A 13,725-nucleotide genomic window follows, 5' to 3' on the forward strand; every position below is an offset into this window, starting at 1 on the left:
GCCATCTCCGTCTTTAATTTCTTCCATTAACGGTGTCTTATGCTAAGTTGATTCTTACTTTCTTAGTATTGTTTTAAAGGACACAAAAACTCATTATACAACTGATAGAAGATCCATTTTCACCAAATAAATGTGTGTATCATATCCGACTATATTGAATGTGTATCACTAAGGTTCCGTTTGTTTGAACGGAAAACATTTTCAAAGGAAAATGATGTTCCATGGAATTTTTTCCCCTTAATAGTTTTCCTTTGTTTGTTTCCTCACAAGAAAAGTTATAGAGAAAAAGAAAATACGGAGTGGAGTAGAAGTGGAAAGAGAGATGGATAGGAGGAGAGAAAAAGCAACGGAAGGGAAAATAGAGGAAAATGTGGCATTTCTTATTTTCAAAAAGAAAGTTGTTTTCCACCCTGAACTAAACAAACAAAGGAAAATGTAAAAAATCATTTCCGGGAAAGTGTTTTCCGTCAAACAGCGGAGCCTAAAGGCCCTATGAAACAACTTATGAAAATAAGTAAAGTTCCCCAGCTGTTACGAAATATCTAAGCAATTACAACTAGCTAGACTTTTATGAAGTGCAGCATGAGATTCAAAATCAAGTTTGTTTCTAAGAATCTAAGACTATCAATTCTGTATGCTGCCTATATGAGTTTCTTTCGAATTAATATGCGAAGTTCCGTACATGGAAGTCTAAAATCAATCAAGTACAAAATTATTTACCTCATTTGATTAACTACAAGACCCGTAGCCAATCAGCAGAAACTTCCAAATCAAGTCTGTAACTCAGTTCCTTATCTCAGTTGCATGTCCAGCAATATCAATTCTTAGCATCACAAATGTAATTTTATTGCCACAATTAGTTAGATGTGTATCTATCTCTTGAACATAATCAAAATCTATTAGGTCAATACTTGAATTTGAGGATTTTGAAGGATATAGATATAGGTTGATGTACAAGCTCATGCGGGCACTTGATTAAAAGGTATAGAGACTTGATCCAGAAATATATAAGTTTTGTAATGAGGACTAGGGAACTCGAAGTTACATAAATATTGTGTCAGACTGACAGTGAACTGACAAATACAAGTAGTTACAAGTTTAAGGTGCTCTCAATGCAAAAAAGATCATTTAAGGGGAGCAGAGATCTGAAACTATCAATTACTGTTGTTTTCTGGGATAAGGAAACTAAGCCTGATAGCTTGATTTGTGTCGTTTTCGATGTACTGTTGATAGAATGTGCCCTTGCAACATCTGTGATTGTGTGATGGATATCTTGCATTAATATTCCTGCAACATCTGGACGCCGTGAAGATATCATGTTGATGTAGGCCTTTTTATTGGATAAATGTTGTCTATATTTATGAATTCCCATTTTTAAGTGATCAACTGAACATGTGAAGCTATTGCCAAATCAATCCAAATTTAACCAAGCCTGTACTGTTGACACTAGTTGTGGGCTTCCTTGACATGTGAATTTCCGTTGGACTCCCTAACATCCTCCAACGCTCATCCTCAATTTCTACAAGAGTGTAGAGCCTGTGTGAGGGAGAGCCCATAAACTTTTACTTCTAGAAGTCAACTTCTTTAGCATGACCCTCCTTTAGCCAGCCTCTAGACCAGGTATTCAAAGAAATACTTAGTCACAGTTGGAATTGGTGAAGGTCGAGCAATGCAACTTTTGGTTTTTGGGTGGGGGTATGACGTGGAAAAAGACAGTGATCCATTCCCAAAGTGCTAACAAGTAACAACTTTCTGAATCGCAATCTTCCCACACTTTTAATGACTGTAGAGTATGTGTAGAGTTTCTAAATTATGAGTCATGAGCTACCACCTTTATCCTTGACAATTTGACATTTTTATCATCACAGCATCAATCCATCAAATTTGAAATGATTTCTTCTTATACCTATCTTAAATTTGGCATTACCAACCTGATTTCATAATTACTTACTTTCATGGTGTAACACGGACAACTTTCCTCGGTTGTATTAAAGCTTAACCTCTTTCTATATAGAATTGTATTTTTAAAACATTCGGCGCTCTTGTCTCTTTCGCATGCCCAATCTTTTTTTTTTCTCCAATTACTTCAAAGTTCCGGCATCAATATCTGTCCCCAGTCCATTTCGGTCCTAATAGATATGCTTATATGATTTTTAGACAGCAGTGTTATATGTATTTGGTTATATTTTACTTGTTAAGGTCATGGATGTAATTTCTGGACCCCTTCTCTATTTGGCAGGATTCAAGATTTAAAAAAAATACTTTCTATTTAACGCTTTATCTTGAAACCATAATACACCAGGTTTCTTTTCTTGTTTGCATAATTGGGATCTATAGTTTTAGTCTTGATGCAGTGCCAATTTGTTTAGGTCTTCTTTCTTTTCTTCTAATTAATTAGGCGAAAGGGGCCAGTGTTGCTTAAACATGTACAAAAAGGGATAATAATACTGATCCTTTGCAAGGGTGGAAAAATCACGAAAGGTTCTGACACGTAAATGCATTTACTGTTAGTGTGTACCGTAAAAGCATCCCCTGATTTTTTTTTCCTTTGGGAGGGGAACGGGGGAGTCGGAGGACCTACACAAAGGTGAGAAGAAATAAGAAAGACATTTTGTCGTTTTATCAGATATTTTTCATTTATCACTTGTGATTCTCTTTTCCTTTAGACGTGTCTTTTACATTTTCCATACTTAAGGAGACGGAAACAGACATTACCAAATTTCCTATCACCTTGACATAGTGAGAACAGAGACCCTTTTTAGCAATATTTAAGGTGCGATAATTAATTGTGGCGAGCTTTGGCACAATGATAGAGGTTTTCCCATTTCATTGTGGATGGAGACCAGAGGTTCCAGCCTGAAACCAACATTTTGCTATTCCTGGTGGAAGATTTGGCTACATTTAATTGTTCTCTGAAAGTGAAATGTGGGGGCAACTTTCAGATTTGTATTTGTCTTGCATCTTTGTGGCTTCCACTGGTCTTACATTTGATTTTCCGTGCTGCATTGTAATATGTATGGTTTTAGTGCGTGTATGGATTTATACATCATTCACAAACAAACAACATGTTTTGTCCTGATTTCCAAAGGGATTGCATTTGCCTATGTACCTATGTGGTTATTAAGCTAGCAGTTTTCTGGATCTAGAAAATCTTATTTGCATCAAATGCCTTGCTATCTTTAGATAGGGAGGTTATTCTGTTCTCAGATAACTGTAGCTACCGTTATCTGATAGTGGACAACTTGTGTGTTGCCAAAGACAAGTCATTGATGTTTTCTTAGCTGGGGTAAGGCCGTAAGAATGAGTACGGAGTTATTCTGAAAGGGACTTTTCAGTTTATGTGTGTATTTGGTCACTATATGACCTTTTACTGCAGCCCTCTTAAACTCGTGTTGTGACTGCTGTTTATGTCGACTATGTATGGTAGCATAGGACATAGATTAGCTATGAGTTCCTTTTTTTTTCCCATATATGCTTACCAAAAAGGTTTGTCAAACTATGATACAATTGGGTGAGTATTCACAGTTTTAGCTGAATAAGCAAACCTATAAGCTGCCAAAATCCCTTAAGGAATGTTGGGTTGTTAGGTATAGAGTACTCCATATATGTGTTAATGAGTTGATGAAAACTGCTTCACCTTGAACGTTAAGACTTAAGAGTATCATTTTACAGTCAATTAAAAGCTGATAAACATCATCTTAGAGTGATTCCGAGCTTCTCATTTTTGGGATCCTTTCTGAAACTGCTTGCTGATCTGGAAATTAGATATATGTCAGACACTTATTTTCAAATGATTATACTCCATTTGAAAATAGAGTTTTTGATATAATCTTAGTAGGAATATCTTTCTGAGTTTCTGGGCTGCACAATACTCCACTGATTCTCTGATAGGCTGAGTCTGCAGAGACACTGACTGTGTATGTGATGGTTCTGTGAAGTTATTGACTATGAGTAATCTTATCTCTTTACAGTGAGTCTGTAACATAATTCCTTGTTTGAGCTCGTCTTTTACTTTGTCGTGCTGCTATGAAATATTGATGTTGACATGAAATGAAATGAAATGAAATGGTGGCATCTGATATGATTGCTTGAAATCCTTCATTATTAACTCTTCCTAACCCGTATTCCCCTCAACTTGATTCCAAATTGTAAAAATACTCTAGTTTTGAATAGGCCATTGGAAGAATATTGAGCAAAGATTCCATTCACATTAGCAGCATCTTGTTTCATATGCATAGCCACAATTACACTGGATTCGTAGCTTTTGCCCCTCTTCTTATTTAAGCATATTCGTCGTTTTGGACAATTTAATTAAATAGGTATATGCGATATTATATGTTCTTATGTTCGTGTATTATTCAAAAATAAGGGATTTTTTTTTTACATTGTTCAAACAGGTGCTCTAATACAAGGTCACATTAAACTGCCTATTAGAGTATCAGATGTGCACATGCTCTCTACTATTATGGCGATTTGGCTATACTTGATTATCATATAATCAATTTTCTTGGTTCAGTTTATGATTCGAATTTTGTATGATAGTAAATTATTAAGACTGCGTAATAACAAGGATAAATTGTTTTTTACCACCTAAAAAAATCGAAAAATTGTTTTTTACCACCTAAAAAACTAAAATTTGTATTTTACCACCTAAAAAAAATTAAAAAATTGTTTTTTACCACCTGAAAAATGGGAAAATAGATGAAAATGTTAGGTGGGGGTGGCACAATAACGGTAATATTTCATATATGTTATTTTCTTCCACTATTTCATGTAATTAACTCTCTTCTCTTCCCCCGCTTTCTTATTTTTCATGAATTCACATAATTTTTCACCATTATTAATTCATAAAATTAACAAAATTTAATGAAAATAAAGAGAGAAGGGTGAAAGAGTTAAAGAAATTCATAAAGGGAGTGTAAAAAATTGGAGAGAAATTGAATTAGGTAGCCACACATGAAGGTTGCATCTACTTTTTTGTTTTTAGGTGGTAAAAAATAAGTTTTAATTCTTTTTTAGGTGGTAAAATACAAGTTTTAATTTTTTAGGTGGTAAAAAATAATTTTCGATTTTTATAGGTGGTAAAAAACAATTAGTCCTAATAACAATGTAAAATAAAAGGTCGATGTTATCTTCGCAAGTTCGTAATATATTGAATTACATACTAACAAGTAACAATTCATGTGCCTTTAGCAATATTACTCATGGCCTGCCTCATGGAGTATGGGTTTGAAAAGATCTCATAAAAACTGTGTGCTGTAATTTCACGAAACGTGGCCTTCTAAGGTGCACCAAAGGATATATCAAGATAATGATGCAACTTTTTGGATAAAATTATGGTGTTCGTATATTTGACTTTATGCGTAATAGAAACAAAATTAGATACCATTGAATTAGGATTTAAGATGCCTTTTTATTTTTTTTTGTGCATCCTTTCCAGGCCACAAATCTATAATCCTTGGTAAGAATTTCAGCCCAAAGTCCCAAACTGAATTCATCTTTAATTTCTCAACCTTTCCGAATACATTTTCGCCTCTTACAAACTTACATACATACTGTACTCACTAAGGTGAACATACATCTACGGGGAAAACAAAAAGGAATTGAGGGATTACATACTTACATTAACTACCACTAATAAGCTAATATGAGGGGAGAATGTGAGATTGATCCTCCCAATAAAAAGGAAAACTAAATGTGAGATGGGTTAACAGGATTATGGGTTAAGAATTAAAATGGGGCACGCTGCCTTCTTTGATACGGAGTAGTTGTTACTGGCTTGGGGTCCCTCATCAAACACTTTTTTTCCATTTCAGGGTAACTAAGTAATTTCACTTTTGTGGGTGCACCATTATGGGAAATCCACGCTTTGGAACTGGGAATGGACCATATTGAATTCCATCTTCATCTCCTACTACTTCCCACCTGAAACACATTCAATTTAGCTTTATATTTGAATAAACATACTCTACTAAGCCAACATATATTACAGATTAACTAGATCAGTTACGCATGTCTACACTTTAACTATTTCCAGGCATGCGCAACTGATGGGGGCTCGACCATGTGATCTCCAAGTCACAAAATGTGAGTTCCTCATTAACTCTACCAACTTATGTTGATTATTCGACCATACATGTACATGTTATTACTCGACTACTCGATCAAATCATGTGACGAAATGAAATGCACACAGCACACATCACGGTCACATCTGAATGAACCCGTATACACATATGGTGCATGCCCTAATAAAAGTATACACCATTATTCCGTAATATTTATGGAGAAGAAGGTTTAATTACATTTTGACTTTTGTATTAAATGATGTAGGGAGGTCATTTGATCATGATTATGAGATTTGATACTCTTAGATATTACGGAGTACTTACGTAAGTCTTAACAGCTGGCAATCAAGTTGTTTGATTGGTAGATTAAAATTGTTCAAAATCTTACCAGCTGGCAAATAACTCATCTTTGATACTTCCTAATAGGATGATAAATAATTGGTAGATCGTTTACAAAGTCAAATAGTTCCCATGCAAGTCCCCTAGATGATTTTGCTAATCATTTCTATTTGCCTTGATGGCTTGATGTGGATGATGTGGATGTACATTCTCATCGAAGTGATTTTGTCTTACCATTTAATTGATTTTGGGGACATCACATTTGAGTATATTACGATTTTCTATTTCTCACAGTGGGTGTCCCAAAATCAATTATCTGGTGTACCTAAATCGATTATTCACATTGTCATACTCAAGTAGTTGTATACTTGAATTGTATTCTATTGTAAAATGCTTCTTACTTACATAACTGACTTACTAACAGTTGTTAAGAATTATTTATCGATCAATAATCTCTGTCAAACATAATTTCAATTTTAATAGATTTGATTTCATGTAAGAATCAATAAGACTAAACTTAGTGGGATCAAAATCGGTACTATAACTCAATCATGTCACTCTATGTTAAGGATCTTTCACCCAAAACTATGATGTTATGTATACCCTACTTTCTTAATAATTAATGTGACATTGTGGACCATAGTATTGGACCACTTAATATAATTTCAATTGAACCTCATAAATCTTAAGTACTATATGATACTAAACATAAAAGGTCAAAATGGTATAATATACAAGGGGTTTTGAGTGTTTGACCCCATGTATAAGCATGACATCCACGTGACTAGATTCATAACATTGTAGAATGTAGACTAGCCAAGGCTAAGTAATACTCCCCTGTCCCAATTTTGTAGGTAACATTCTTAATTCAGGAACTAGTGGGCCAGGCCCACTGGGTCTCAAATCAAAGTGTAGGCCTTTATGGACCACCATCTCCAAGGCTCAAGGAAACCATAAGGTTGTGGTCCAGTCTAATAGCCCACTAACTCTAGCTTCATTGTAATTCTTTTTTTTGCTTTTTTTTACCCAATAATTGTACTTTACTCCAATGAAAATATCCTTTTTTAGTAGGAATTTTTTGTCTATGAAGAGTTGAGGACCATGACATTCTAAGGCCTCAAGTCCCTTCTAGATGAACAACATGTGATCCATGCCGACAAATCCCTTACACCCTACGGAGTACTAACCACAAAATATAAGGTTATGTTTCGTTCATTTTATATTTACTTGCTTCAGGTCTAATACGATAATATATTAATACGAAATATAAGATAAAAAGAGGGTTAATAAGTTTGGATAAAATAATAATTCTTCTGTTATTCTCTAAATGACACGATTATTTAAGCACGTTTGTCAATGCACGATTTCAAACGTTAATATCTCCAATTATGAATAAGAAAAAATTATAAATAAGAAAAAAATACTGAGACGAATCTAATAAGGCTCCACTACGTATTTTCTTAAAATAAGATAAGATAAGATAAGATAAGATAAGTGAATTTAAATTGAATCAAACGGTTCTCAACTCTTAAGGATGGACTGACATTTAAAATGTAATTTTTGACATACAAGAAATATTATGAATATTCCGTTCTCAAACTTAGGGTTTCGGAACACAATGCATTAAATTACCACTGCTTAAAACATACTCCCTCCGTCCCATAATATAGTGCCCGTTTGACCAAAATCACGGTTATTAAGGTAAAGTATAACATTGATAATAAAAACAATAATTATTTGTTCTTTCAAGATAAAGTACATGTTAGTTGGCTTTTATGGAGAGAGAAATTAGAGATTAAAGGTGTGTACATAATAAATAGGCCTAAAAAGACAAAAATCAAGCACATGGGTTGAATAAAAGTCAAAAAATACAATTTTCAAAGTAAAAATTAATGGTTTAAAATAGAAATAGGCACATCATTTAGGGACACCATTTTAGAAAAACAGGCACTATATTATGGGACGGAGGGAGTACTTCGTATTTACCGATATAGTTGAGCCATTAAATTAGCATTGCTTAAAACATATATACTGATGCTCAAAATCATACAAGTATTTCAAAACGGCAATAGTATATAAGTATTATTTGGGAATCAATTTTGAAAGTAAACGGAGAGGAAGAGATAGTTACCTGTAGGTGGTGGTGAGATGGTGGAGAAAAATGAGCATTTCGAGCTTAGCTAGCTCACTGCCTGGACAAGAGTGAACTCCATTACCAAATGGCATGTATGTGTTAGGTCTTGGTGGTACCTGCATCATCCACAATATTTTAAAATTAAAAAAAAAAATTAAATAAAAGGAAAAAGATCTTCTACATTACGGAGTACCAAAGGACAGGATACTTTTTTTGAGGTTAAGGCAAAAGAGTTAGAGTTGGTCATTGACTGGTGGAACAATATGGTGTGGTCAGAGCTCAGAACGGTTAAGCTTATACTTTCACAAGTGATGTAGTTTTATTTAATTCATACTACCTCCATTGCATAAAGTTCAATTTTGTTTGTGAAAAAATTATAAAAAAGTTGATATTCTGAAAACAAATATCGAGATCAATCTAAAAAAGTATTACATGTAACGTTTTAATGTATATAATAGTGAGAATTTACGGTCAAAATTTTTATACTTTACCCACATTTTATAAAACGTAAAGAACTGTAAGAAATAGAGCTAGTATTTGGCTTGAGTCAAATGAAACGTGTAAGACAGTCACCAATGTAATCACCTTGTAATGTATCCAAAATTTGAGCAGAAAAATGAAAATAAAATAAATCCAAAAGAAAGTCACGTGCTTTGATGCTAGTAGTAGCCTATACAAGATTTCATGTATAGAAGGTCCCTGGTTTTTCCATAGGCCTGAAAACAAGAAGATTCAAATATTCCATTGATATTGACACATGACACTAGCACCCCAAGTCCCTACCATACACAATCTAGTCATTGCAAACCTTATATTTTCAATCCCCTAAAATCCTACGTACCCCAAACATTTCAATTATTATTTGACACAACCTTCTACTAGTAGTAAGTAAACCAATTTAGCGCGTAATTGAAATATCCAATATGTCGACTAATAAGTTTAGATAATATATATAATTAAAATCTCTCGACCACAACGTACATATATATATATATATATATATATATATATATATATATATATATATATATATATATATATATATATATATATATATATATAATGTATATACATGCACGACAAAAACATGTAAGGTCGATCTTAATTAGTTTTGACTAGTAATTAAGTAAGATTTCATATATACTAGAGTCTTTTTTATAGTCGGTATTAATTTTAGATAAGTCGGAAAATTACAAAGTACCTCAAATCTTGAAGGGTCAAACTTTTCAGGGTGTGGGAAGAATTCTGCACAATGGTGAATGCTTCTAAACAAGGGTAGGACTTTCCACCCTTTGGGAATCAAATAGCCTTCAAACTCAACGTCATGTACTGCTTCCCTAAATGTAAATGATAGTATACTTGCTGTTCTTAGTGTCTCTTGAATCACCTATCATTTTATATTTTATCCGTCAACAAATATACTCGTAAAAATATGTTAATTCAGGAAACACACTCACACACTCCGAATATATCTTTAAAACAATGGTTACCCGGCTCGTTAAAGGCATGTTCCGAGTGTCCTCCCATGTAAGACCACGGTTAGCTTCAATTAGTCTTTGCTTAATTCCTCCTTGTTCCTTCTGCAACCCCAAATATAAATTAATTTATTAATAAATACAATTATAAAAAATGAAATCAAAATATATATATTTTTTTGGTGCAAATACAATACAAATTACAAATTACTGGATGAGGTGCTATTCAAACCTATAACCTATTGTATATTCGTATACAAGTCAATCTTAAATTTTTAGCCACTAAATCAAGAAATCATCACTAATCACTAATGACAATTAAAATATGCTACATATTGTATAGAAAATCAACATTTAGTTTTCTAGCTATTTTATAAAACGTTAAAATGTGACATGAGAATAATTTAATCTCAAAATTTTCTCAACCACGAAACCACCAAAATATCAGGAGCATGAAATATTTTACTGACATTATTGTTATTTTAATTAATTTAATTTAATTTAATATTTGGTGAATCTTTGTTGCTTAGAAATAAACCCAAAAGGGGAACTTTCATGGAAATCCAAGAAAAGACAAATCTCAAGTGTTTAGCACGTAAACTATAACAAGAATGGACGTACGAGTGTTGATGTAATAGAATAATTTCCCCATATCTTGAATTAAGATTACATTATGTTATCCGGGAAATAAATATATTCAGGATAATAAATATATTAAAGGAATCAAGTAGTATATACTTATGTCCATATCCTCAAACTTAGATCTATGTCTCTTTAGAATCATATAAAGTACCGAGTAGTAAATCAAACTGAATTGCAAATATTGGTCAACAAATCTTTAACGAGTCTATATTATAAATATACTCCGTATGAGTACTATAGTTTACATTGAGTAACGGTCGCTTAAAAAACTTGGATTTTGTTCTTTTTAATTACTTAACTTTTCTTGTTAAGGTATATTCACGTTATCATATTCTTTTGAATCTTGAAGGATGCATGACACCATTAATTAAGACACTATAAAAAAGTGAGAATAAGTTTAGTTTCCTAAAATTTCTAAATGTAAAAAGGTTAAAATTGAAATAAATACTCTCTATGAAATTCATATTTAGAAAGTCTAAAGTGTTTTTTTTTTTTTTTTTTTTTTTGAGGGAAAGAAAGTCTAAAGTGTTAAAACGTAATTTGTCTCCTACTTAATAAAGAAATTAACGCGATAATATTTTGTATGCATGGAAAGTCAAATGTTAACCGTAAAGTTAGAAAAATCACCGTGACAGCTTGGAGAAGATGGTGATTATCGTGCAAGTATTTGAGAAGCCATGTGAGGACACTAGCAGTTGTATCATGGGCTGCGAATATCACTCCAATTACATTATCAGCAATTTGAGAATCACTTAGCTCATTATTCTTTCCTGTTTTCTGCTCTCTTGATCCAAGTAACACTCCTAACAATCCTCCATCTATGTTATTGTTTTTCCTTCGTCTTGCTATAAGCTTCCTTAAGGTCTCATTTAGAAGCTTCCTTGCCTATTATCGACCACAACAAAACAAACAAAATTAATGATTAGTTTCCCTCAAAACAATGTTTAGTCACTAATTTAACAACTAGTGAAGTGTCTTATCGGGCAATAATATTACACTTACTTAACTGTCAAACCACGCTTTCTTTCTATTATGTCACTTGGGGCATGAGGGGTGGGTGATGTGGCGTGTTGTTTGACAAGTACGTTTAACTATCATATCGGACAGTTTTTATACTACGGAGTACCCCCGTTTAAAATGATCTTTACGGTTGAATTTGCACAAGTATTAAAACAAAATAGAAAGGTAGATATGTAAAAAGGTGGGTGAATCTAAGAAGAAAATGAATAAAGTAAGATAAAGTGAGTGAAAAGTTATAAATGTTGTAGAGGCACCATAAGAGATGTAAGATAGTAAATTTTCATGTCAAAAAATAGAACATTATAAAACGAAAAGTGTAAAGATCATTAGTAAGAGTTTGTGTTTAATTAAATACTAAAAGTTAGGCAAAAGCTAATTATGTAAAATGTGACACATAAGAGTCTCAAAATTGATATTGACAAGCAAAAGAAAAAACAAGCAGAGGATAATGTGGGGTTGAGAAAGTATAATAAGGAGAGAAACCTTCATGGATTTGTGAAAAGGAGTTCCAGGGAAATTTAGGGGCATAGAATTGTATCCCTTCTCTAAGGAATGATACAAATTCTTGATCCCTTCAATCTCCAACTCTTTGTTGTCACCGAACGCTGAGATGATCGCCACGTCGAATGCATACTGGTTATAAAATTTTATCAGCTAAGTTAGTTGATCGATACTCATTTAACATCAATTAAATTGTTTGATATAAGGAAGTACCAAATGAACGGATTTCGAAGTGACCACATATTCATGCAGATTCCGATGAGAATTAAAATATTTAAAACGCGGGTCTATTATATATAATATATGAAATGACCATATATATTATCCATCCAACCATTTCATATTTTCATACCTTCTTCATTTCGTGTAGAGTGTTGATGGTGTTATTCTCCCAAGTAGGGAGGAAGTTAAGGACAATGTTCTCGATGTCGGAGACAGAAGCCTTTAATGTACAAGGAAGAAAAGAGGATTGAACAAGCTTCTTGAGCTTAGAATGGTAGTCTCCTTGATGGAAGAACAAGGCCTCAGGACCAATCATCTTCTCCTTACTAGGTGGATAAGTTGGTTTGAAGAGATGCGCTTTAGTTACAAGCACAATCTTTGCCGCTTCAGGACTTGATATCATTACACATGGACATCCCAATATATGGGTCTTAAATATATCACCATACCTATATCATATCCCAAACAAAACAAAACAAAACAAAAAAAAACAACTATTAAGAGAAAATATATATACGGAGTAGTCTCATCTGCACACGTTCATACACATACTTCATCTGTTCGGAATTAGTTATCATCTCGTTTACAATGTAATAATCTGAATTAGTTATGGTTATGGTAATAATAGATGTGATTACAACATAATCCGGACAGACGGAGTAGTAACAAGTTTATATATACCTTTTTTGCCTATTAGAGAAGAAAGAATTAGGATTTTCGGTATATAGCTTAAGAGTCTCTCCAAGATAAGGCCAACCCATAGAACCAGGGGGAAGTTGTAGTCTTTTGTGTTTGGGATAAAAATAGCATAGTAATTGGGAAAGAGTTATGAGAATTACAAGAGAAAATAAAAACAGAACAAGTGAGATTAAGAAAGGATTATTAGTAGGAGAAACAACAAGTAGAAGAGGAGAATATTGCATGGTGGCTTTTGGGGAATAACAAGGGAGGGGAAACTTAAGCTAGGTGGCAATACAAGGGTTATTTGTTGTTGAAATTGGAAAATGTTGTTGTTTTTTGGTGTGGGAATGTGGGAATGTGGGAATGTGGGATCAAGTTCAAAGATGTGGTGAAGTGGAGGGGCCTTTATATAGAGGATTTTGAGAGGGAGATATGTGAGGGCTCATATGACAAACGTCACCCTTTCTTTCGGAACATTTTGTTTCTCTCTCATATTTTTCTAAATCATCTTTAGTGTATTATGCCTACCTTAATCTTTATAGTGAGCTGAGGTTCGAACTTCAGATCAATGCATGCCTCCGTATTTAGATGTGTAGATAAATACTTCAAATTAATATGTAAAACTAGCTTTTAGTTATTTATA

At 33.3% G+C, this 13,725-nt stretch overlaps 1 protein-coding gene across 2 annotated transcripts; it reads right to left on the minus strand.

The window, feature by feature from the left end:
- Positions 1–5,481: 5,481 nt before the first annotated feature.
- LOC110806004 (abscisic acid 8'-hydroxylase 2) lies at positions 5,482–13,475 on the minus strand. 2 transcript variants are annotated; one of them, XM_022011641.2, is made up of 8 exons: positions 13,083–13,475; positions 12,532–12,850; positions 12,162–12,311; positions 11,286–11,543; positions 10,032–10,121; positions 9,743–9,928; positions 8,539–8,657; positions 5,482–5,925 (listed from the first exon to the last, which is right to left on the minus strand). In XM_022011641.2, the coding sequence occupies exons 1-8, from the start codon at positions 13,322–13,324 to the stop codon at positions 5,832–5,834; spliced, it is 1,458 nt and encodes a 485-aa protein (XP_021867333.1). In that variant the 5' UTR covers positions 13,325–13,475; the 3' UTR covers positions 5,482–5,831. The 2 variants fall into 2 exon arrangements, with proteins under 2 accessions (XP_021867333.1, XP_056689444.1); XM_056833466.1 differs by lacking the exon at positions 12,162–12,311.
- Between the last annotated feature and the right edge of the window lie 250 nt (positions 13,476–13,725).

The sequence above is a fragment of the Spinacia oleracea genome, chromosome 6 (genome assembly GCF_020520425.1).
Source record: "Spinacia oleracea cultivar Varoflay chromosome 6, BTI_SOV_V1, whole genome shotgun sequence".
In the NCBI taxonomy this organism is placed as follows: Eukaryota; Viridiplantae; Streptophyta; class Magnoliopsida; order Caryophyllales; family Amaranthaceae; genus Spinacia; species Spinacia oleracea.